The following is a 25,591-nucleotide window of genomic DNA, read 5'->3' as shown; positions in this document are numbered from 1 at the left end:
TTTATAAAAATCGAGATTCTGATTATATGAGTGAACATAATCAGGTGAAATTTTTTATTCCTAACTTCAATAGCCACAAGATTCCTTTAATTGATTTTGTCCAAGGACTTGATTAGAAGAAAGTTTCTCCGAAGATTACCAATGGCTAGTATGGGGTGAAGGAGTTTTGAAAGGAGTTTATTCGGTGTGGGAACGTGAATTTGAGATTCCAAAGTCTAAAGCTACTCTCATGTTATTAGTTTTCATCTATGAGCTTTAAAAGGTGTGATATAGAGAGAAAACAAATTGAAAATTTTCTACCATTGATTGTTTACTCACCAAGTTGTAATTTCTTAATTGATCATATAGTGGAATTCAATAAGTAGGTTGTCAATATAGAAGAGTGGACGTAGGCTTGATCTAAAAAAATTTGCGTGCACTTTTTTCTCTTTATCCACTTCATTTAAAGTCCGTTGCACACTTTCCGAATATTGGAGAAGTCTGGAATCTTGTGATTCTGATTTTCTTCTAGACTTTGCAAGAAATTTATTTTATTTGAAGATTTCTTTCAAATACTTATTTACCCCTCTCTAAGTGTTAGTACTAGTTTTATCAAGTATCAATTGGATCATCAAAGCTTGCCCATATTTCAATGGAATTCCCATCTTGTAGAACAAAGTTTCCTACATCTGAATGCATTGCTGTAGTATAGTTTGACTGAACAGAAACATTGGTGGACCAAACTACCTTCTGTTGCTCATCCACAAGCTTCAAATTCCCATCCCTGCCTATTGTTAATTTTGCCGAGTGATCTAAATATGCAAGCAGCGTATATCTACTGGCGACCCAGATGATCTTGGAAGGAGACGCATTCTTGTACCATATGCCCACATATTGATTAGCTGATTGGTTGGGGGTGAAGAAACCGAGCTTAGAGGTTTGACCAGAGGAGAAAAGAGTTTGGTTCTGAAAGAGCGGTTCGGCTGCAGTAATTTTATAAACTGCAGTGCTATGATGTGCCAGAAGAAGGAAGACCATGACCAAGGAAGCGGAGAGACACATCCTAAGCAACATTGTAATAGGAGCCAACTGTGTTTGGTTGTTGCTTACTTCAGGATGTTAAGAGGCTCCCGATTCTTTGCCTTTCGGTTTTGCCTGCAAATCTGATAGGAAGGCGAGATTTCTGCAAACCGATGCACTTTGCCAAAGGTGTGAGGCCATAAATCCTCTTAGAGATAGCTTTAGCCATCTTGCTATAGTACAAAATTAGCTTTATATTGGAAGCTGATGATGCCTATGCCAGTTCATATGCACTTCCAGAATGCCAAGAGATCAGGATGTCATTGTAGTTTGACAACTCAGTATGGATTATGCAATAGAAGCTTCATCGTGAGTCAAACGTTGACTTTTTAAAACTGTTGTTTGGGCTGAGAAGCCAATAAAATCGGCGTTCTTCTCTTGACCGTTGTTCAAAGTTGACTGTACTTTAAAATGTACAAACATTAAGAGGGGTGAAAGCAGCTTCTGATGAAACTTGTTGGCCAAATGTTTTGTCAACGCAATAACACAAGTTTCCGGAAATAGTCCAATTAATCCTAAATTTATTATACAAATATCAATTCCATCCAAAACTTTTCCATTTTGCTAATTTAACCTTTATGTGAAATACGTTGTCTTTCCGGCTAATTTTTGCTAGAAATCACTAATGTAGCAATCAAGCCATCGTCGTCCTACGTGGCATGCCAGCGATTTCCAACAAAAAATGTCCAAAATGACTATATTATAATTTTGCACAAGAATGAATTTGCAAAAAGTGAAAATATTAGGATTGAATTTGCATTTCTACAATAGGTTTAGGATTAATAAGATAATTTTCTCCACAAGTTTAATGTTCAATTAAGCTAGATATTATGTGGGTTCCAGGCAAACCAGGAACTCTTCATCTCTTCAGTTTAAGGATAACATGGCTCCGATTTTGATCACTAGCTGACATTAGCCTTCCATTTTCATTCGAAGCTTATCCGAATTGAATTGTTCAGTCATTGAATTGATGACTAGTTGACATTTAATTGCCGCAGGTATAGATGACTTCTTATCAAATCTGAAGAAGGTAAAACATATTTGGGAATCATACTGAAGCTGAAGCTGGAAATACTTTGTCCTGCGCCAATGCTCATGCTTCTCTTGGGGGGACTTTAGTCTTTGGTAATGATATCTTTCGTCCAAAAACCCAGGAAATCGAATCTTCAAAATGCAACTGGTGAGGAGAGTGATGGCAATTACTTGGTAGTTCTCCTTAATTATAACAACTGTTCTGGCTACTATAAATTAGAACAAATTGCTGCGTCGATTATGTTCGGTCAAAAAAGTGTACATTCTAAACCCCTACTTTGCAGCCTAAAATCCATATATAAAGGGGAGCAGCCCGTTCGACCTTTTGTTCAGAGTGGACTAAAGTCATCCTTGAATTGAATAAACGCTGAAATCTTAAAAAATAATAAGAAAATAATCTCCAAAAAAAGGAAAATAAAAATGAAAATAAATAGTCGTCATCTTCCTTTGACCAATGTATTGGTGATAGTGTTAACAAACCGGATGCTTTCTTGCTGTGATGGAATAGAACGATTTGGCATTTCGGCTTGGAAAGTGAATATAGGCTGCCTCGGCTAACGAAGATCTGACTCGCCACTTAACATCAGAACCACATTTGACATGTTTGGTCTATCCGCGGCATGGTCCTGAACACAGAGAAGCCCAACATGGATGCATCTTGTTATCTCCAAAGGAGAGCTAACAGCCATTGCTACATCCGTTAGGTCCAATGCTTTGCCATCACTCCACAATTGCCATGCCTGTAAGTGAGAACACTGTCATAATATTGCAGCAAACTTATGATATTGATTAAGTTTGCAATTTGGGACTTACGTAGGAAAGGAGATTCAGATATCCCTAGTCATACAGGGACGTGTTCTTTTTGCCGCTTACTATCTCCAGTAGCAACACTCCGAAGCTATAGACATCAGACCTCTCGAAAAATATTCCACCCATGGCGTACTTAGGAGACATATAGCCACTGCAGTTAAGTTAAACACATTATGTACTCTTTGATTGTATCGATAGACAATGGGGATAAAACATGCATGAACAGAGATGTTCGTTGTGGTAAATCAATCATTTCTGTCTGCTTGAAGAGTTTGACTCAATGAATTGATAATTCAAATAGGCCTAGAGAGCTTACAGTGTTCCAACAATTTTTCGTGTGTTCACCAAAACTTGAGTGCCCTCAAACATTCGTGCTAGCCCAAAATCTGAAATTTTCGGGTTCATCTTTTCATCCAAGAGAATGTTGCTTACTACAGCAAGAATCTCGATGGAGGTAGAGCAGCCCCCTTGCAATCCCCTGAATTATTTGAAATCGTTTGCCCCAGTCAAGTTCTGCCTTCTTTCTTGAATCTAGCAAACATGACAGACAAGAATAGTTTTCAAGTTCTAATGCTATGGCAGAAAATACATTATAGAAATATAGTTATTCCGAGATAAAAACAACCAACCAAAAAGAAAGGTGTCCAAGCTCTTATTCGATAAGCACTCGTATACCAAAATCTTTTATTCTCCTTCAATGCAGTAACCCACGAGTTTAACAAGATTTCGATGCTGGAGTTTCGATATAAGGATGATCTCATTCTTGAACTCTTCAACGCCTTGGGCTGAGGTACTGGAAAGTCTTTTCACAGCTACCTCTTTCCCATCTTTCAGCTTCCCCTGCTTTGCAATTCACATAGCTTTTAGACCTTGAAATATTTTCATTAACAATGTCCTGCAGAATGGTCTTACCTTATAAACAGAGCCAAACCCTCCTTGCCCAAGTTTACTTGTCATACTGAACTTGTTTGTAGCAAGTAGTATGCTATCAATACTATAAAGGGTCAATTCCCGGGAATCATCTTGCTTCTACTGCTCCTGCCATGCATTTTCCTGTGTCAACTCGGTCGATTTTTCAGGTGTATCTACTGAGTCAACGAGCCTTCCAATTTTGTTCAAGTTTCCTGTGTTTATCATTGATGAAGAATTAGCTTACTTTCTTCATAGCGTGCACAATCCTCTGACAACTGATATAGCTTTTCAATAGTACCTGTTTTGTTAGCTCTCCATTTGCAAAGAACAAAAACAAATACTGCAAAGAACATAATCCCTGCAATAGTACTCAGGCTGATGATAACTGCTTTGTGTCGCGATCCTCCTGAAATGGGAAAGAGAGTTATGTAAAAGATGATTGGTGTCGACTCAAACTCATCTTAATGAAACAATTTCTAACCTGCTTTTACATGTGCAACTCAAACAAATAGATCTTCCCCAGCTGTGGGAAATTCCTGAAGATCAATGAGGTTTTACTCCAAACCATGCATCCAATGGTGCTGACATAAGAATAAGCCAAGCAAGAACAATTGCTCCGGCACCAGCTTTCACATTCTTCTTCATCTTCAATGTCTGATACATAGTCCCCAGAGTCGGGTAGTTTCATCTGGCTCATTTGCCAAAATGCATCTTTCTTTACATTTGTAGAAGTCGATGTGCTTGTGTTTTTCTCGCAATTCAATTCCATCTCTCGTACACATCCTCTGGTCCAGTTTCCACTGTTCCACTGTTCATTTGACTTTGGCACAAACCCATCTATGCATCTGCAAATAGGCAAATTCAATGAGTTACAAACTCCAAATGGACCACAAGTTCCATAAATCGCACAAGTATCGTTCGGTTCTGCCCATATTGAAAGATATCGTTTCTATTTATCGAATAGTAAGTGGTTCCCTGCTGAGTATCCTGCTGGACAGTGAAGCCACTCTTGTATGATTGGTCCATGGTTGGCACGCCGATAAATTTTGATTTGTCCCATTGCCCGCCTCTCCGGTAAGGGGCCGAATTTTTCCAAGTGAAAGATTGAGGTGGCGTCTCAGACGTCACTCCAGTCGAGAAACTTCCAGGGAATGGATCACTGTCGCTTCTCCAGGAATTTAGAAACTTTGTCACTCCAGTCCTGACATTCACTCCTAACTTCATTGATGGAAGAAGAGTGTCTGTTGGATCCTCGAAGCTTCCCCATATTTCGCCATAATTTCCATCTTGCAGAACAAAATTCCCACTATCTAAGAGCACCGCCAACGTATAATTAGACCGACTAGAGACATTAGTAGAGCAAGCTATATTTTCTTGTCCATCCATGAGCTTCAAATTCCCATCACTGCCTATCGTTAATTTTGCAGACCGATCTGTGTACACAAGCGGCCGTTCCCTATTGGCCACCCACACGATCTTAGAAGGCGTAAAGTTCTTGTACCATATGCCAATATACTGATTTTCTGACCCGCTCGGCCTGAAGAACCCAAGCTCGAATATATTGCCAGAGGAGACGAGAGTTTGGCTCGGAAAGAGCGGCTCCGATGGAGTAATATTGTAAGCTACACCGCTGGCCCTATGACTTGCCTGCAGTAGGCAGAAGATGACCAAGCAAGAGCACCAAGAAATCACGAGCCGCTTGATAAGAACGACTGAATGAACCTAGTGAGTTCGGTGGGTCGGTTGATTCTGCACTTTCTGCAGATTTAAGGATAGATGAACGAGATTTCCTATGAGCAAAGAGGCCTTGGCGCTCAAAGGGGGCTAAAACACAAGGGTTTTCAGAAGATTATGGATCCGTTCGTTTTGCGGAAAATATCACATTTTCATATAATATTTTCTAGAAAGTCATTTTCTTGGAAAATGACTATATTTTTCGGTGTTTTGCTTAAACCTGAATTTTGAGTGGAAAATATTTTCCACCATTCATTAGGTAATTTAATTGTTTGGGAAAAATTATCAAAAAAAGAATTTTATTATTTTTAATTGACCAAAAATTAGATTTATTTTTTTTATATTCTTTTAAAAACTGATTTTTTAATTATTTGTATTTTTAAAAAATCGAAATTTTTTTTTTTATTCTTTTTCTTTTTTTTTTCTTTTTTCCTTTTTATTTTCCTTCCTCCTCCTCCTTCCTCATCCTACCTCCGCCGCCGCGGCCTAACGGTGGCTAGCTTCCCAGCAGCCAACCAAGACGCGATTAGCAAATCCTGCAAGGTCGAGGCTCGACCAATCTCAATCGAGCTCACCAGAGGTTTGCCAGGCTTTGGCGAGCCGAGAGCCCGTCGGATCTGGCAATGGAACTTTGGCTCCTGATCCAGGCGAGCCTGAGCTTTGCCGCCAGATTCGGCGAGCTCGCGGCTCACCAAAGCCCATCAACCTCTAGTGAGCTTAGCTTCGCCAGATCGAGCTAGGCGGAGCCTCGCCAGCCTGAGGCGAGGCTTGAGCTGGCTTGTGGCCGGTCGTCGGCCGCCGCCGTGGCTAGCGACCAGCCAAGGCCAAGGAAGAAGATGAAAAGGAAAGAGAGAAAAGAAAAAAAAAGAAAAAGAAAAAGAATTAAAAACTCGATTTAAAAAAAATAAGAAAGAAAGAAAAGAAAAAAAAAGCATAAAAACAAAACGAAAATGTGTTTGGTAAAAAGAAGCAAGATGGAAGAAGTTATGGAAAATGTTTTCCACTTTTGAAAAGTGAAAGACATTTCCTCACTTTTAAATATTATTTTTTTAGATAATGGAAAATATTTCCTTGACTAGTTCATTTTCCGTGAAACGAACGCCGAAAATCCGGAAAATATTTTTAAAGTTATTTTCTATGAAACGAATGGAGCATACATCTTCAATAACTGTTCAATGTGGGGGTTATTCCTTGCCGCTGTTCAAATTTGACTCAGCATCATAGTTGTACATTTCAATCCACAAATTTGAATTCCTTACGTGTTATCCAAGACATCGTATGAAGTCCAAGTTTGGTGCAATCAAATGACTTAAGGCCGTGTGATTTGGGTTGGCGAGAGAACACGGGTGAAGGTTCCATAGGAAAACTGAGCCGTGCTGAGGAAAGGCCAAATCTTTAGCGTCTTTTCTGGTCTACATCACTTTCAAGTGATTGTACATGAACTCTGAATACTTCTTCCAACCAAAAGCAATGGCCTTTTATTAGTACTATCATTATTAATTGTATGTTCAATGTGTAAAATATTGCCCATATACTTTTAATTACTTTGAATTTATATCAAACCAAACTTTGAGATGAGTTCACTAAGCCATTTAAGTAGATGAATTATATTTGATTATTGAACCTTAAACAAGTTCTGACAGTGTCTTATTTTGATTGTGCTTTCGGGACAATTAACTCTACCCTAATCTAAGATTATGTCCCATCGAAATTGAGGTGCGTAGATTTCATTTCTTTAGGTGACATTTATATAGTTATAAATAACTTCACATTAATTAGTCAGTTGCTTGTCGAAGTTTTCAAATTTGACAATAAATAAAAAAAAACTTCATTCTTGGAAAAGTTGGGCTTTGACCTGAAATAGCCCCACCGAACTAATTCACCCAAATAATTTGTGATTTAGGTCTAGGCCAGTGATTGAGCCCAAAAAATTTAGTCTCTATCTATTTGGGCGTGCCGAAAAATCACTCTAGGCTTAGCCTACAAAGCCCTTTGCATGCTCCGCTTCCAACCCGAGCCTTGACCTAGTGCGTTGCTACCCTCATAGTTGATTTGATACATGAGTAGATCCACTTATATATTAGCTGATGAACATAGATCAATGTTTTTCTTTTTTGGTCAGTAACATAGATCAATGTTCACTAGCTAATATATTAGGGTGTGTTTCTTCTTGACACTGTTCTCGAGTCAATTGATGTGTACTATTGAGCGACCATAGAAATAGCCTTCTTAACAGAGGGATGTTGATTGGACCACGACACCGGCTAGAGAAACTTTCGCTTGAATCGACTTTTGGTGTTTAGATCTTATTTTAAAAAATTATCATTTTTATGATAATTATATTTTGTTCTTAATATAAGATACTAAGATTATATTACTAATATTTTGGTTACGAATATTGCCTTTTTTTTTATTGAAATAAAACAACCTAAAAAAAGATGCCAAAACAAGATAAATGTAATCATTTGCAAACTTAATCTTTCAATTCTCATAAAACTTCACATGAGAATGATTCTCCATTCCAAAAAAGAAATTGAAGAGTGATACCATGGCAAATAAACAAACAGGAGGGAATACCAATAGTGAATTTTTTTGGCAATCCAAAAACACGAAAGCGTTTCTTTTACCGTACTCTCAACAAACTAAATACAGGAAAGTTTGAAAAACCATTTCATAAAAATCTTTACATTGTAAATTTAAAACGCCCCAAAACAATTGTGATTTGGTATGCACATTAGACATAAAAGTGTAGTAATAATACAAAAAAAAAAAAAAGAATCAAGGGAAAAAAGAAAAGTTATAAACTTATTACATATATGCCAATTTAGTTTTAAACTTTTCAATTGTGTCAATTTTTTTATAAAATTTTTGATTTAGTGTCAATTTAACCAATTTTAACGGGATATTGTTGACATTAATAATTTTTAATAATATCTTTTTTCTTTTTTTCTTCCTTTCTTCTTCCTTTTGTTGTTGATTGGCCATTGGCCATAGCCGGGTGAGTTGGCCTCACTTGGGCAAGGGTTACCATCACTCACCAAAGGTGACGCTCAACCAGCCAAGGGCTTCTTTTGCTAGATCTGGTAAGGCCAACCCTCGCCAAGCGTCACCTAAGCAAAGGTGACACCCGACAAGGTTGCCATGGCTTGGGTGAGGGATCCCTCACTTGGCCCTTGCCCGATCAAGCCTTGCCTCTAGCAGCAACGATGACTCTCGCTTAGGTGAAGAAGGAAAAGAAAGGAAGAAAAAATAAGGAAAGAAAAGACAAAAATCATAGAAATATTCAAAAAAATTAAAATATATATATTTTAAAAATTATCCACATTAACAATATTTAGCCAAAATTAGCTAGAATAATTGAATTGATATTAGATTAAAAGGTTTTATAACTAAATTGATATAATTAAAAAGTTAAAGATTAAATTGACACTTTTCCCAAAAAAATCAATTAAGAAGGTATTGCGAGTTTAATACATTAAATGTTACAATAATATGATAAGAGTGCATTTGTTTCATTGAAAAATTGATCATAAAAGAAAAAAATTCCATGGATTGGTTTTTATCTGTTTGGTAGTCTAGGTGTGACATCCCAAAATTTCGGAAAAAGAAATTATCGGATGAAAAATCGAGATTAAAGAAAAAGAAAAATGATAACTATATTACTATTATTCTTTTCTTCTCTCTCTCTCTCTCTCTTTTGCTTCTCCTTCACGCATCCCCCATCCTTCGCACGCAATTTCCACCCCCTCACTTACGGTAACTTCTTCTGCTGTCTTTTCTTCTCTCTTTCTTCTTTTTCTCCCTCTCTCTCCCACTTTTCCACCCCCTCACCTCGCCAACCCTTCTACTGCAATTACCCCGCAACTTCCCTCCATTACTTTATTCTTTCTCTCTCCTCTTCCCCACTTTTCGGCTCTGGACGACATCACCCCCCCCTCTTCTTTTCTTTTTCTCCCCCTCACGCATTCTCCATTTCTACTGTAGCACCCCATCCTTCTTTCACCTCCATTTATTTTCTTTCATTTTCTATAGCTTCATCATCCACTCGGCTCACCATCATCCTCATCGTTGCACTCCATCCGCTCAAGCCGAGCACCCTTGGCTTTGAGCTCAACTTCAATGAACCGTCGCCGTTCAAGTTGCGAGCCTTGTGATTTCGTCGGTCATGCCGCCGACACAAGAAGTGTGTGGTTCTAGCATTGGTGAGTTGTTTTCTAAATCTGGAATAGGGTCGTGTACCTCTATTTAGGGCCCGTTTGGTTCGCTTTGGAAAAATGCACTTGGGAGAATGCAAATACCTTTGAGATAAAGGGTTTTATGAAATGTTAGACTATTTGGTAAACTAAAACTGAAAAGTGCTTTAGGGAAATGCAAAACTATTTGGTAAACTTGCATTTGAAAAGCCAACCATTTAAAATTAAGTGTTTTAGTTTTAGTTTTTTTAAAATTGCAAAAAGAAACAATGGGTATATAACATTTTACATTTTCATGTTGAGAGTAATATAAAATATACATATTAGTAAATTTATTAAAAATTATATTAAAAGAATTTGATTTTAGATTAAATGCAAAGCTTAACTTTTAGCCTAAGGTTCTTTTAGGTTTGTTTTTAACTTTGAATATTTTTAAATTATTGTAGTATTAATCATCTTCGTTAATTAATGATCATTCTAGTGTATTGATAAAAAGTTGGGGGCTATTGATTGTCAAAAGATTAAAATGATATAAAACAAATTGAACTTATTCGGTGGATGGTGAAGTGATCGATTGTAGATGCTAATTTTTTTAGTAAGCACCACATATAAAAAGGGAGGTCCTAATTAAGAGAAATAAAATCAAGTTCATCTCATACAAATTTGACTAAAAATAGTCATTTCATGATAGTAAACATGGTCATATATATCCAGAAAAAAGAAATACGTTATACTTAGTATTACAAACTTCAACGACTTTGTAAACTTATGGCTATTTCATCACGTAAAAGTGCAATGTCCGGAGATGCATACGAATTTGAAGCACCCACCCCTTCATTTGCATCATCATGGTCAATTGAATATCCATAATCGGGATCCAATTTTGCTTGTTCAAAATCCGTATCAATCACGTTATTTCTCTGGATATAATTGTGCAAAGTCATTACCGCTACCACAATTTGCACTTGCTTTTCATATGGATAACTTGGCATATGAGTTAAAAACCTCCACTTCTATTTTAATACACCAAAGGCCTGCTCAATTGTCGAGCGTAGTGAGGAATAAGCACGGTTGAACACTTCTTGATATCCCGTAGGTGAAGGACCTTCTTGAAACTCTGGCAAATAATATATAACTTCTTTATATGGCCCCAAATAACCAGTAGGATTTGGATATCCAGCATCTACTAAGTAATATTTACATGTAAATTTACATATATATATATATATATTATATATATATTGTAAATTTAGTCAACATATGCCAATTAGATATATGAATGTATCTAAACCATTGACTAGCATACTTGGAGGAGGATGGGGAAAATTTGTGTCACGTCTTCCAATAGCTTCATAAAAGATACGGGTATCATGAGCTTGTCCTCCCAACCAGCCCAAACATAGACAAATTCCATATTAAAATTACATATGGCTAACACGTTTTGAGTTGTTCATTTTCGACCAATAAAACGAATTTGATCATACTTATGTACAACCGTGGAATATGTGTGCCGTCAATAGCTCCAATGCAATCCTTAAAATATGGATAAAATCACCGATCTTTCTTGATCTTCTCTAGAATTTTTCTATATTGTGGATCAGTTGGTTGGATCAAAATTTTCCCATATCACATACTTTATCTAAAACTAAGTTGAAGTGCCTACTTATGGTTTCCTCGAAGCATTGAAAATGCTCTTGTGCTAATCTATAACCTTATACCATGCCCTAGAATATGAAGAAACATACCAACAATTTCTCTAACATCAGTATTCCTAGATCCTTGAAGGCTATAATGTGTTACTAAATCATGCGTTAAATTGTCAAATACAATCTTATGCATTCTAAACATATTGTAGCACCTTATCTTAGCATATTCGCCAATCAACTCTTTTAACCATACATAACCTGTATATGTTGAGGTCATGCAAGGTTGTTTGCAAAGGTTGGTTGCTTGATAAAGAATTGCAGCTTCAAAGGGCGAGATAAGATCTCATAATTCATTTTCTTCTTGCTCATGATTTGTCCTTGTATGTGAATCATCCATAACTGCTTCAAGTAACAAATTATAAAAAGAAACAATGTATTAACCATCGCATAAATCATCCATAACTGTTTCAAGTAACAAAATATAAAGATAAACGATATATTAACCATCGCATATATGCAAACTATCACATTAAGAGAACACCAAATGAAAACAATTCTAATATCAAACATTAATTGAAATTAGGTTCACAAAGGCTGCAAATAAAGATCCATAGATGGAAACAAAGTGGAATGACTAATTTTCAAACATGAAAATAATAAGATGCTAACATCCTCCTATCTACGAAGACTTGATTCTTTTCTTATCTCATATTTGAGATACTCTACTTTCTTTGCATTATCCTTTAAGCTCATGAAAACTTGCCTATTGTATATCTTTTCCTTTAAATGAGAAATTGAAAAAAAAGAGTACAAATCTTCGTCTTCCATAATCTCAGGTATGGAATCCAATATCTCTATGAGGTCCTCATAAGGATTGACTAAACCGGTTGCATTGGATGCAGCGCTGGTAGTACTCCTACTATCAACAACTGTAAGCAGCCTGTTAATTTGTGATCTGAGCTCCTCTCTTGTGCTCAATTTCTTATATTTCTTTTCTCGAGCTTGCATCTTTGAAGTCTGTGTAGCTCTCTTACGAGTTTGAGTTCCGGTTGATTCATCCATGTGATCCTCAAAGTTTTCATCAAGTAGACCCTACAACATCATCGATACCAGGTTGTGTGATCTCCACATCTTATCAATACATAAACCTTGTTTGGGATTCCATGTGATTCCTCTAGTAGCAAGTGTATCTCTAATATCATATATAACTTTACTTCAAGATCGGGATGTATGCCTTTCATCCTAAAAGTCTTAAACTTTGGATTGGCTGTTATAATGAAGCATTTACATAAGTTGTATCATTAAAGGTGAGCTTAACATGAAAATAAAAAATAAAAATAAAAATAAAAAGAATGGAGGAAAACCTGAATTTTACGCTCCCACCATTCATCACTCGCATCAATGGTTTTCTTCCTTGAATCCCATCCTAATCCAGTTTCCTTGAAAAGCAATGACCTCCATCTTTTCCATTCTTCCTTGAGGTTATCCCACTTACTCTTCATTTTTTGTTTATCATATTTTTTATCCGTTAGCTCCTCAAACTTACTAATTATGACTGTCTATCCATCTCTTTTATTATTTGCAGGACGATTGTTTTTTTCAATTTGTTCGATACACAAATTATAAAAGATTTCTACATCTTCCGAGCTCCAAAATGCATTTTCCTTTGATGAACTCATCCTACTAGTAAAGTGACATGAATAAATTTAAGAGACAAACAAACAAGATCAACCACTCAGGCCCTCTCTTATTAAAAAACTAGAAGATATTCACTTAAAGAAAATAAAGCTAACATTGAGAAAAAAAATAAGGACACGCAAAAAGATTGCACTTGCATAAAAAAATCCTTTATTATACTAGGTCATCCAAAACCTAAAACAACAGTGAATGTGCAAACTAAACATATCCATCATTGGGCAAAGATAAGCTTAAACTCTACATGAGACAATTACATGATGAACATGGCTCATCATTAAGAAGGTAAACTCATGCCACATTGGCAATGATGAGTATTTCTTAATAACCATAATCGCTGCAACATAGATTCACCATCTAAGTAACCCATTTGTTTGTCCATCTTGCCTGGTCATTCGATATATTATCACAAAGACAAATATGAAGACCCCACAGTATGCAAAAGTTTATTCTACTTTATCTTCTAGACAATAGTTTATATATAAGGCATTGATAGCCACAATGAAGAACCTCGAAAAAGTTAAGACCATCCTATAATCACTCTCATGCTTGCAGCTGCTTCAATAGTAAAGTGCAGAAGAGCAAAAAAAAACATAAAAGTTGGGCATGCAGGACACTGGAGTGACCAAATCACAAGGAACAATAAGTACAATTAACGTAGCAAGCGAACAGGATAGAAGAAAAGTGATGTCAAATTATTACAACAGTAGAACAATCAATTTCAAAAGCCATAAGTGCTGGTCATGCATGAAAAAAGAAAGACAAAAATTTGAAAGGTTCCCATTCTTGATCTAAGAATGTGCAAAGTGCAATCAAAGCAATGTTAGGTTGAAGGATTTTGTGGGAAGCGAATTTACTGTAGCTCCTGATGTTCTACATGCATCCTACGAAACTGAAGCAGACATGTGGAGTATTGGTGTCATTGCCTATATGTTACTATGTGGTGATCCACCCTTTTGGGGGCAAAATCAATCTGAAATATTCCGGGCGATTCGTGAGGAAGAGCCAAGTTTTGATGAAGACCCATGGCCTTCTCGATCCCCTAAGGCAATTGATTTTGTGAAGAGATTGTTGAACAAGAATTACAGAAGGAGACCAATGGCTGCCCAGGCTTTGTGTAAGTCTATAGAGCCATTTAAACAAAGAATAACATATAGAAGAATAGCAATCAATTTGTAATTGGCAACTTGGCCTTATTAGTTTGCTAAGTTTTTTTTTTTTTTTTGTAATCTAGGGAACCTCCGCACGCCGCTCCTTACTTAAGACTCAAATCGAACTCGGGTCTTTTTGCGAGCCACCACCGCCGGTTTGTTTGCTAAGTTTTATCCTTAATCAAAACCTAGCAAGGGTTAATATTTGATTTGATCTTTGAATTCCCATAATGTTCATTAGGTCTTCCTTGGCTGGTTTCTCACCATGATGTCAAGATACCACTAGATATGATGATGTGTAGGCTTGTAATAGCCTATATGAGGTCATCTCCTCCACAAAAAGTAGCTTTGCAGGTAAGTGGTGATTTTACCGAATTTGTCTCCTGTTGTTTGCTATCTCAAAGACTAATTTTGCTTGTATGCCGCATCTTGAATTTCGTGATTCAACTAATCGGGGGATAGACGAGCTTGCATCGAATAATCATACACTCTAACATAGTTCTTCACTTTTCAATGATTTTCTTTCTCCACCTTCAAATCAAATCCGAGTCTCCGGATCAAGTTTTTGCCCTCTTTGTTCTAAGAACCGAACTTATGAATCTTTACCATTGGAGCGGGCTCTTGTAATGACATTGACAAAGGCTCAGCTAGCTTACCTCAAGAAACAATCATCTCCAAGAAACACTCCGCCATTAACAAGATCCTCAGAAGAGCTACTATTTGCAGTAATTTGGCATGAATCGACCTATTCAAGACTCCCCTTTGTCTCAAATCCTCATACAAGAAAGCAAAAAAAAAAAAAAAAAAAAACATAGAACAATCATGACCATTTTCTTTTCTTAGCGATTACGGTGCCCTCATCTCACACCGACCTCAACCATCTACAGTCTTTCTTGAATACCTTGCAAATTACCCAAGAAAAACCCAATATAACCCAAAAGGGAAAAAAAAAGGAGAGGAGGGCAAAGGATTGAACCCAAAAGATGATCAAACACAGGACTCAAAACCCATCATCGAGCCACCGGAACCCCAAATCTTGCCTCGTTCGAGAACGAATTCTAGCATCAACGAAATCAAGCAATACCCTCAATAGAACATAAGAGAGAGAGAGAGAGAGAGAGAGAGAGAGCGAAGTGCCTGCAAAAGGGAAGTGGAAGGACAGGAGAGTACCTGGCTGGAGGGAGCAGCGAGCGAAGTGGAGTGAAGAGAAACTGAAGCAGGCTGAAGAAGAGGAAGAGAGCTCCGTCGAGGTAACGAGAGTTTACATGGATCCAAAACCGAGAAGGACCGCTGTCGACAAGTTGCGGGGGAGAGAGAGAGGAGAGAAAGCCGATTGGAGAAGAAGAAAGCCGTCGAGTTGCAAGGAGAGAAGCCGTCGAGTTGCGGGGAGAGAGCGATGAGGAAGAGTGTTGCGTGAGAGAGCGTAGCGTAAGAAAAGCCTAAAAAAAATGTTAGGGTTTGTTTTGTATAAGATAAAATTGGACTTTTAATAAAATTTTGAGGGTAAAATGGGTAATAAGCAAAATTCATTAATCCTCCCATCAGCATTCCAAAGGCAAACATTTTGCCAAAGAGCATTCAAAAGCCGAACCAAACACCCTTTAATTTTTCCCAAGGGCTTTGGGGCTCAAAGCCTCTTAGGAAAGCTGAACCAAACACCCCTTAGTGATTCATCCAAGTAAGAAAGGTGTAGATGATATTACATATGGTTGGGTGTTAGTTATAAATGTTAGATTAGCCATAGAAAGGCTTAGTTGTGGTTTAAAGGATAAAATAAGAACCGTATAGGATGATTCAGCCAAAGATAGGGGCTGTTTCTTGAAACTGTTTTCTGGACATGCGCAATTTGTTATTTTTGTAGACTGATATATGTTGCGATTTTGAAGAAATTTCCTTCTGAAGAAATGTTTTTCACATCTTCAATTATAACATATATTTTTCTCAAGATTTTTGAGGATTTAAAGGAAAATTATTTTGGCTTCGTTGTCTTTAAATAGAAACTCAAACTGCACTGGAATTTGCGACCTGTAAGGATTCTATGGGTTGTTACTAACCCTTCGGGTTCGATTTTTAAAAATAAGTTATTCAGAAAAGTTGTTTGTTATATCTTCTAGTTGAACATACTCGAATTTCAGACCAAATAAGCCTATTTCAAACCCCGAACCAAGCTAATTTCGAAAACCAGAACCGCTGGAAACGGACCCGATTTTAGTGCTGGATTGAGTGAATTACTTGGCCAAATCCATAAGGATCTGGGTCTCGGTGCCTTCATAAAAAATGTTTTTTACATATTCTTTATCACATGTTCAAGTTTGAGAATTTTTTGAACTCATTTGAGATGGTTTCTGGTGTTAAACTTGAAAGGGCACAAGTGGACAGTTTCTGCTAATTCCGATTGTAATTGTTCTCTAAGTGTTTCTTGCTGGAAAATTGCTCAAATGATGTTATGAATTAAATGTGCAATTGATTTTAGAATTGTGATATTGAGTTAATGCATACATGACATGAGACTTCGTCACCAGCCTTTGGGGCCGATGATGCTCTTTCGAGAATGCCCCACGTCAATGGATGCTTTGGTCGCGAGTGGAGGCTGAGCCGATGCTCCTATATGAATGCCATCTAAATGTAGAAGTTGCAGTGCTCGATAGTGCGAGACGATACTCGATTATGCCGGAAGACTGTTATTTGTGTATTGAAATCAATTTTGACACATGAATAAGTGAAAGGGAGGGACCTAATTAAAAGACGGAACTGTGTGGTGCAGTATGGGACGTGCCATAACGGTTTAGTCTGGTAATTGGGGGCCCGTATACTTATGTTGATATTTATGTCTTTACACATACTCGTGTTACGGTATTCATATGATGTGAAAACTCGATCTTTGTATGTATGATTTGATCGGCACTAACATGCAAGGAAAGACGGTATGAAAAGAGTTATGAGAAACGTGATTAGATTGCATGTAGAGTGTACCATTCTCCTACTTTGGATTTAGGGGATTAACTCTCTAAGATGTTATCTCACCCCTTAGTGGGTTAAAATTTTCAGGTCCCTAGATGGAGGAATTCCGGGTTGTGTACAAGGGTCTACAAGAAGGGAAGTGTAGGTTTCTCACTATCTTCTCATGTGGTGACGGGTCTTCCGTCAAGGCTGGATGATGGGTGACAGTTCACCTACAGAGGTCAAGAAGTATGATAGTGTAATAGCAAACTTGTAAATGGAAGCTTAGCGCGTAGGTAGCCGAATAGCTTCACTTTGTATATAAGTACTCTTGTATTATAGATGTGGTTTGTGAAAATATTATCCTACGTTTCTATCCTACCATTATGTTGTATGGAGATTGTTTTATGTTTCTGCATGCGCAAAATAATGAATGAATCAACAACAATTCCTAGGATGTTGCAAATTTTCATCGACCATTGAGGGATGTGCATGTGCCTAGAGTTCGAGTCATGACGCAAGGAGCCTTGGAAAAGTGATTTTCCTTCAATTTCTCCCAATCTAAGGTTGTTGTTTTTAATTAATGGAAAACGTTTTTATTTATTTTCGATCACCCAAATACTGAAAAGTTGAAATATAATTTTCAAAAGTAGTTTTCTTTGACCAAACGGGTCTTATGATACGTCCGATAACCATGCTATTTTTGAAAACAATTTCTGGTCACAAATAGTTTTTTCGGATGCTATTATTGAACAAATTTTTGAGAATTTAAACGTGTTTGATAAATGCACAAAATTTTTATTCCTGAAATAGAAAAAAATTATATAAATGCATTTAGTCTTACCCTCAATTTTTTGTATGAAGTAAAATATCTTTTAATTTTTTTTTGTTGAGATTTTTCTTTTTGCTTATCTTTTTTCCTATTTTTCTTCTTCTTCCTATAGTTGGTTGCCCCTCGGCAATGGCTGGTGCCCAGGGTCAATGAGGCTTCAATGAGGTCACCAAACCATTGCTGAGACCAGCAACCAATTAAAGGAGGAGGAAGAAGAAAAGAATAAAAAAAGAAAATGAATTTATTGTAAAATGTTCTTGAGAATAAAAAAAAAACATTTTTTCTAGTTTTGAATCATGTTTCAAATTTATTCCTTTACCACTTGATCTATTCTGGGAATAGAAAAATTAGTTTACTTTACCAAATTGATTTATATTCTTTTTTTTTTTTTTTAGAAATAGTTAAAAATTGACCGGTTATCAAACACGTCTTTAAAAGCTAAGAGTGTGTAAAAGAATTGAGAACTACTTGAACTAGTCGGAACTAGTTTGGATAGGACCAAAACCAACAATTCCCATGGGAGTCGATCCGGTTCTTGGCGTGAAATTGCCCACTTACCCAAGACCATGTAGTGTATATATATATATATATATATATATATATATATATATATATATAATATGTTTAAAAAAGAAATTCATCTCAATCACTTCATTATTTTTAATTTTTCAACCAAATATATATGTACATATACATTTGTAATTATAAAAAATTATTGACTAATTTTATCTTTTGGGTATGTAATAGAATTAACCCCTACTTCTTCTTCTTCTTCTTCTTTTCATTCTAATAATCCATTTATTTGCTTTCTCAATCAAAATAAAATGAACAAAGGGAGAGGAAGGAGAGAACGTGTCCATAAAAGCCAATAGCTTGTTTTAAGAGTATAATTAAATAAATTAGATTGATGTTAAAAAAAAAAATGAATCAAGCGATCAATGTTCTTCGCATATATCTAGTATCGGGAAACCTTAAGAGAAACATACCACAACTTTCGAAGAGATTAAGTTTTTAGTTAGCGAGTAGTATTTGTTCATTTTGCCTTATAGTTTTTAATTATGAATCAAATTTAATGGCTTGTAATTTAACCCGAATATAAGGCCAAATAAGCTTTGTAGGGAATAGGACTGGTTTATGGACTTACTCGAAAACGGGGCTAAACCGGTGGTCCAACCAATAGGAAGGTGTTAGTTTCAATTTTTTGCAATCGGTCTTTTAATGGGTAATTCTCGCCCATTAGGGCCATGTTCACCCATAATTCGCCATGTTCACGGATTTATAAGAAGATAATGAACTCAGAAGTAATTGTGCTGAAGAATACTGAGAGCAAAACACCAAATCCCTCTTCTTCCTCCCGCAATTCGACCTCTGCGAGATCACAGAGATAGAGAGATAGAGAGAGAGAGCCATTGCTGCGAAGATCCCCAAATTCACCATCCTCCTTGCCGGAAAGACTAGGGCTTTTCCCCCGCCGCAGCCTCCTCCCGCTCATGGCGCGCCGCCGCCGTTGATTTCCCGGCGAGAGAAAGAGCGACGACCGACCTCCTCGCTACCCTCTCGCCGGACTCCGGAAGTTCCAATCGAATTCTCTCCCCAGGCATCGCCGCCGCGCGCAAGACCGTCGCTTTCCGCCTCCTCCCTCTCTGGGCGCTCGAGGGTTTTTCTGGGTTTTTCCGGGTTTCGGCGATGTCGATACCCAAGGAGCTGTACCCGTCGCAGGACGACCTGCTCTACGAGGAGGAGCTCCTGAGCGCAACCCCTTCAGCCTCAAGCTATGGTGGCGCTACCTCATCGCCCGGGCCGATTCCCCTTTCAAGAAGCGCTTCGTCATCTACAAGCGGGCCCTCAAGGCCCTCCCCGGCAGCTAAAAGCTCTGGCACGCCTACCTCCGGGAGCGCCTCGAGATCGTCCGGAGCCTCCCATCACCCACTCCCAGTACGAGACCCTGGACAACACGTTCGAGCGTGCCCTGGTGACGATGCACAAGATGCCCCGGATTTGGATCATGTACCTCCAGACCCTCACGGTGCAGAAGCTGGTCACCCGCACCCGGCGGACCTTCGACCGGGCGCTCTGCGCGCTCCCCGTCACGCAGCACGACCGTATCTGGGAGCCCTACCTGGTGTTCGTCAGCCAGAGGGGCATGCCCATCGAGACTCCGCTCAGAGTTTACAGGAGCTACTTGACGTCTGACCCCACCCACATTGAGGATTTCGTCGAGTTCTTGGTTAATTCGAAGCTGTGGCAAGAGGCGGCGGAGAGGCTGGCGTCAGTGCTGAACGACGATCAGTTTTTCTCGATTAAGGGTAAGACCAAGCATAGGTTGTGGCTCGAGTTGTGCGATTTGCTCACAAAGCATGCCCGGAAGGGGTCAAAGCGACTTCGGATGAAACTTGTTGGCCAAATGTTTTGTCAACACAATAACACAAGTTTCGCGGAAATAGTCCAATTAATTCTAAATCTGTTTACACAAATGTCAATTCCATCTAAAACTTTTCAATTTTGCCAATTTAACATTTACAAAAATAGGTTGTCTTTCCGGCTAATTTTTACTAAAAATCACTAATGTAATAATCTAGTCATTGTCGTTGCCGGCAATTTCCAAAAAAATTGTTCATAATGACTACATTGGAATATTGCATAGGGACTAACTTTGCAAAATTAAAAATTATAGGGATGAATTTACATTTCCACAGTAGGTTTAGGATTAATAATGTAATTTTCCCCACAGGTTTAGGGGTGCATGACAATCACATGTTTTTGTTCCAAAAACAATTTTTCTATTCTAAAATTGTTTCTAAAATAGAAATTCGTTTGATAGAATTATTACTTTTCTATTTTTGAAATAAATTTTTGTTCAAGAAATTGGTTTTGAATAGAAATCGATAGTAAAAATTTTATACTTCTCTATTTCTAGAATAGAAATGAAAAATAAAAATTATTTTCATCGTTCATCAATCGGTACTTCATTCGTCGTCGCCAACCATCGTTACCGTCGATCACCGTTGCCAACCGCCGATCGCCATTGACCGCCGCTAGTCGCCGGTTGCCACATAGATCGCCCAATGCCACTGCCGCCCCGTCGTCAAACACACCGCCGATCGCTTGTCCGCCGCCGTTCGCGGTCTTGCCTCTATTCGAAAAAAAGAAATTTTGTGTTAATATCAAACAAATTTCTATTTTTAGGGTAGAAATTTTATATCATTATCAAATCGTTATTTCTCTTTTAGAAATTAATGTTCAATGAAGCTAGACATTATATGGGTTTTCAAGCAAACCAGGAACTCTTTAGCTCTTCCGTTTAAGGATCACATGGCTCCGATTTTGATCACTAGCTGACATTAGCCTTCCATTTAAATGCGAAGCTTATCCGAATTGAATTGTTCAGTCATTGAATTGATCACTAACTGACATTTAATTGCCGCTGGCATAGACGACTTCTTATCAAATCTGAAGAAGGTAAATCATATGTGGGAATCATATTGAAGCTGGAAATACTTTGTCCCGTGCCAATGTTCATGCTTCTCTTGGCGGGACTTTAGTCTATCTTTGGTAATGATATCTTTCGTCCAAAAACCCAGGAAATCGAATCTTCAAAATGCAACTGGTGGTGAGAGTGATGCAATTACTTGGTAGTTCTCCTTAATTATAACAACAGTTTTGGCTACTATAAATTAGAACAAATTGCTGCGTCGATTATGTTTTGTCAAAAAAGTATACATTTTAAACCTTTAGTTTGCAGCCTAAAATCCATGTATAAAGTGGAGCAGCCCGTTCGACCCTTCTGTTCAGAGTGGACTTTAAGCCATCCTTGGATGGAATTGACACTAAAATCTTAAAAAATAACAACAAAGTCATCTAAAAAATAGAAAATAAAAATGAAAATAAATAGTCGTCATCTTCCTTCGACCATTGTATTGGTGATAGTGTTAACAAACCGGATGCTTTCTTGTTGTGATGGAATAGAATGATTTGGCCTTTCAGCTTGAAAAGTGAATATAGGCTGCCTCGGCTGAGGAAGATCTGACTCGCCACTTAACATCAGAACCACATTCAACATGTTTGGTCTATCCGTGGCATGGTCCTGAACACAAAGAAGCCCAACATGGATGCATCTTGTTATCTCCAATGGAGAGGTAACAGCCATTGCTACATCCGTTAGGTCCAATGCTTTGCCATCACTCCACAATTGCCATGCCTGTAAGTGAGAACACTGTCAGAATATTGCAGCAAACTTACAATATTGATTTAAGTTTGCAATTTGGGACTTACATAGGAAAAAGGAGATTCAGATATCCCTAGTCATACAGGGACGTGTTCTTTTTGCCGCTTACTATCTCCAGTAGCAACACTCCGAAGCTATAGACATTGGACCTCTCGGAAAATATTCCACCCATGGCGTACTTAGGAGACATATAGCCACTGCAGTTAAGTTAAACATGTTATGTACTCTTTGATTGTATTGATAGACAATGGCGATAAAAATGCATGAACAGAGATGTTCGTTGTGGTAAATATTTCTGTCTGCTTGAAGAGATTGACTCAATGAATTGATAATTCAAATAGGCCTAGAGAGCTTACAATGTTCCAACAATTTTTTGTGTGTTCACCAAAACTTAAGTGCCCTCAAACATTCGTGCTAGCCCAAAATCTGAAATTTTCGGGTTCATCTTTTCATCCAAGATAATGTGCTTACTTTCAAGTCTCGATGTATGACCCTACGGCAAGAATCTCGATGAAGGTAGAGCAGCCCCCTTGCAATCCCCTGAATTATTTGAAATCGTTTGCCCCAGTCAAGTTCTGCCTTCTTTCTTGAATCTAGCAAACATGACAGACAAAGTTTTCAAGTTTGAATGCTATTGCAGAAAATACATTATACAAAAATAGTTATTCCGAGATAAAAACAACCAACCAAAAAGAAAGGTGTCCAAGCTTTTATTCGACAAGTAATCGTATACCAAAATCTTTTCTTCTCCTTCAATGCAGTAACCCATGAGTTTAACGAGATTTCAATGTTGGAGTTTCGATATAAGGATAATCTCATTCTTGAACTCTTCAACGCCTTTGGCTGAGGTACTGGAAAGTCTTTTCACAGCTATCTTTCCCATCTTTCAGCTTCCCCTGTTTTGCAATTAACATAGCTTTTAGACCTTAAAATATTTTTATTAACAATGTCCTGCAGAATGGTCTTACCTTATAAACAGAGCCAAACCTCCTTGCCCAAGTTTACTTGTTGTGCTGAACTTGTTCGTAGCAAGTAGTATGCTATCAAAACTATAAAGGGTCAATTCCAGTTAATCTTCTTGCTTCAACTGCTCTTGCCATTCATTTCGCTGTGTCAGCTCGGTCGATTTCTCAGGTGTTTTTACTGAGTCAAGGAGCCCTCCAATTTTGTTCAAGTTTCCTGTGTTTATCATTGATGGAGAATTAGCTTACTTTTTTCATAGCGTGCACAATCCTCTGATAACACTGATATAGCTTTTCAATAGTACCTCTTTTGTTAGCTCTCCGTTTGCAAAGAACAAAAACAAATACAGCAAAGAACATAATCCCTGCAATAGTACTTAGGCTGATGATAACTGCTCTGTGTCGCGATCCTCCTGAAATGGGAAAGAGAGTTATATAAAAGATGATTGGTGTCGACTCAAACTCATCTTAGTGAAACAATTTCTAACCTGCTTTTACACTTGCAACTCGAACAAATAGATCTTCCCCAGCTGTGGGAAACTCCTCAATATCATTGAGGTCTTTACTCCAAAGCATACACCCAATGGTGCTGACGTAAGAATAAGCCAAGCAAGAACAACTGCTCCGGCACCAGCTTTCACATCCTTCTTCATCTCCAATGTCTGATATATAGTCCCCTTTCACTCCAGTCCTGACATTTACTCCTATCTTCATTGTTGGAAGAAGAGTGTCTGTCGGATCTCGAAGCTTCCCCATATTTCGCTATAATTTCCATCTTGCAGAACAAAATTCCCACTATCTAATAGCGCTGCCAACGTATAATTGGACCGACTAGAGACATTAGTAGACCAAACTATATTTTCTTGTCCATCCATGAGCTTCAAATTCCCATCACTGCCTATCGTTAATTTTGCAGACTGATCTGTGTACACAAGCGGCCGTTCCCTATTGGCGACCCACAAGATCTTAGAAGGCGTCAAGTTCTTGTACCATATGCCAACATACCGATTTTCTGACCCGCTCGGCCTGAAGAACCCAAGCTCGAACATATTGCCAGAGGAGGCGAGAGTTTGGTTCAGAAAGAGCGGCTCCAATGGAGTAATATTGTAAGCTACACCGCTGGCCCTATGACTTGCCTGAAGTAGGCAGAAGATGACCAAGCAAGAGCACCAATAAATCATGAGCCGCATGATAAGAATAACTGAATGAACCTAGTGAGTTCGGTGGGTCAGTTGATTCTGCACTTTCTGCAGATTTAAGGATAGATGAACTAGATTTCCGATGAGCCAAGAGGCCTTGGTCCTCAAAGGGGCTGAAACACGAGGGTTTTCCGAAGACCACATCTTCATTGACTGTTCAACGTGGGGTTTTTCCTCGCCGTTGTTCAAATTTGACTCAGCGTCACAGTTCACATTTCAGTTCGCAAATTCGGATTGCTTACGCGTTAACCAAGACATCGAACGAAGTCCAACTGTGGTGCAATCAAAGGCCATGCGATTTGGGTTGGCGAGAGAACACGGGTGAAGGTTCCATACGTGAACACAGTAGTGCTGAGGAGAGGTCTAAGCACTACCTTCAAATGATTGTACGTGAACGCTTAATACTTCTTCTAATCAAAATCAACGGCCTTTAGTATTCTATCATTATTAATTGTACGTTCAATGTGCAATAGTGCCCTTATACTTTTAATTACTTTGAATTTAGATCAAACCAAACTTTGAGATGAGTTCACTAAGCAATTTCAGTAGATGAGTTAGATTTGATTATTGAACCTTAAACAAGTTCTCATAGTACCTTAAAGGCTTATTTCGATTGTGCCTGTCGAAGTTTTCAAATTTGACAATAAATTAACAAACTTCATTCTTGGAAAAGTCGGGCTTTGACCCAAATAGCCCCACCGAACCGAACTAATTCAGCCAAATTTGTGATTTAGGCCCTTTAATTGAGCCTATAAAATTTAGTCTCGATTGTTGGAGAAATCCTTACGGAATATTTTGAAGTTGACAAAACGATTCTATCGCCTAGTCCAAGTTTTGCGGACTCTATTATTAAAGTCTAAAGATCTCCGTACTATCGTTCAAGACTCAAAATCTATTCTCATTGACAGATTCTAACTGTTGAAGAAAGGCTATCCTAACTATTTCATTAAGGATTTGGCCTTATCGATTGAGAATATCTCTTGGTTGGATATGACATAACGGATTCCTTTATTCAAATCAAGAATAATTAAAGATCCGATTATTGGCGAAGTATTCTTAGAAGGTTCTACTTATGGAAACCAAAATCCCGATTGTATGGGCAAGGGATTGATGGCTATCGACATGTTCCTTTAATAGCTCGAATAATCTTCATAATTGATTCCGTCCAACGGGAGGATTGAAGAATTTCTTTGGTAAGTAC

At 38.0% G+C, this 25,591-nt stretch overlaps 2 protein-coding genes and 1 pseudogene across 4 annotated transcripts in view; all 3 read right to left on the bottom strand.

Annotated features, from left to right (window-relative positions):
- Nucleotides 1-2,532: 2,532 nt before the first annotated feature.
- LOC104447301 lies at nt 2,533-9,422 on the bottom strand (annotated as a pseudogene).
- Nucleotides 9,423-21,899: 12,477 nt separating this feature from the next.
- LOC120293989 (G-type lectin S-receptor-like serine/threonine-protein kinase At1g61390) lies at nt 21,900-22,401 on the bottom strand. Its single transcript, XM_039313829.1, has 2 exons — nt 22,339-22,401; nt 21,900-22,202 (listed from the first exon to the last, which is right to left on the bottom strand). The coding sequence occupies exons 1-2, from the start codon at nt 22,399-22,401 to the stop codon at nt 21,900-21,902; spliced, it is 366 nt and encodes a 121-aa protein (XP_039169763.1).
- LOC104445354 (G-type lectin S-receptor-like serine/threonine-protein kinase At1g61480) overlaps nt 22,290-25,591 on the bottom strand; it is a 21,984-nt gene continuing 18,682 nt past the window's right edge. The window contains exons 5-6 of one of the 3 annotated variants that reach the window (XM_039312137.1): nt 22,701-22,822; nt 22,290-22,426 (exon numbers count right to left, since the gene is read on the bottom strand). In XM_039312137.1, coding sequence (XP_039168071.1) covers nt 22,409-22,426; nt 22,701-22,822 — 140 coding nt within the window. In that variant the 3' untranslated portion in view covers nt 22,290-22,408. Of the gene's footprint in view, nt 22,427-22,700; nt 22,823-25,591 lie in introns of those variants that run through there. The other 2 variants (XM_039312138.1, XM_039312139.1) reach the window with 2 other exon arrangements.

The sequence above is a fragment of the Eucalyptus grandis genome, chromosome 5 (assembly GCF_016545825.1).
Source record: "Eucalyptus grandis isolate ANBG69807.140 chromosome 5, ASM1654582v1, whole genome shotgun sequence".
Classification (NCBI taxonomy): Eukaryota; Viridiplantae; Streptophyta; class Magnoliopsida; order Myrtales; family Myrtaceae; genus Eucalyptus; species Eucalyptus grandis.
The sequence above is the reverse complement of the archived record's forward strand: the minus strand, read 5'-3'. Positions and strand labels throughout refer to the sequence as shown.

Bases quoted from the DNA above. Each gene is read 5' to 3' on its own strand.
- LOC120293989 (XM_039313829.1), bottom strand. From the start codon at position 22,401: ATGGGTGGAATATTTTCCGAGAGGTCCAATGTCTATAGCTTCGGAGTG. The intron at 22,203-22,338 runs GTAAGCGGCAAA...TCTCACTTACAG, and splicing joins GAGTGTTGCTACTGGAGATA to GCATGGCAATTGTGGAGTGA.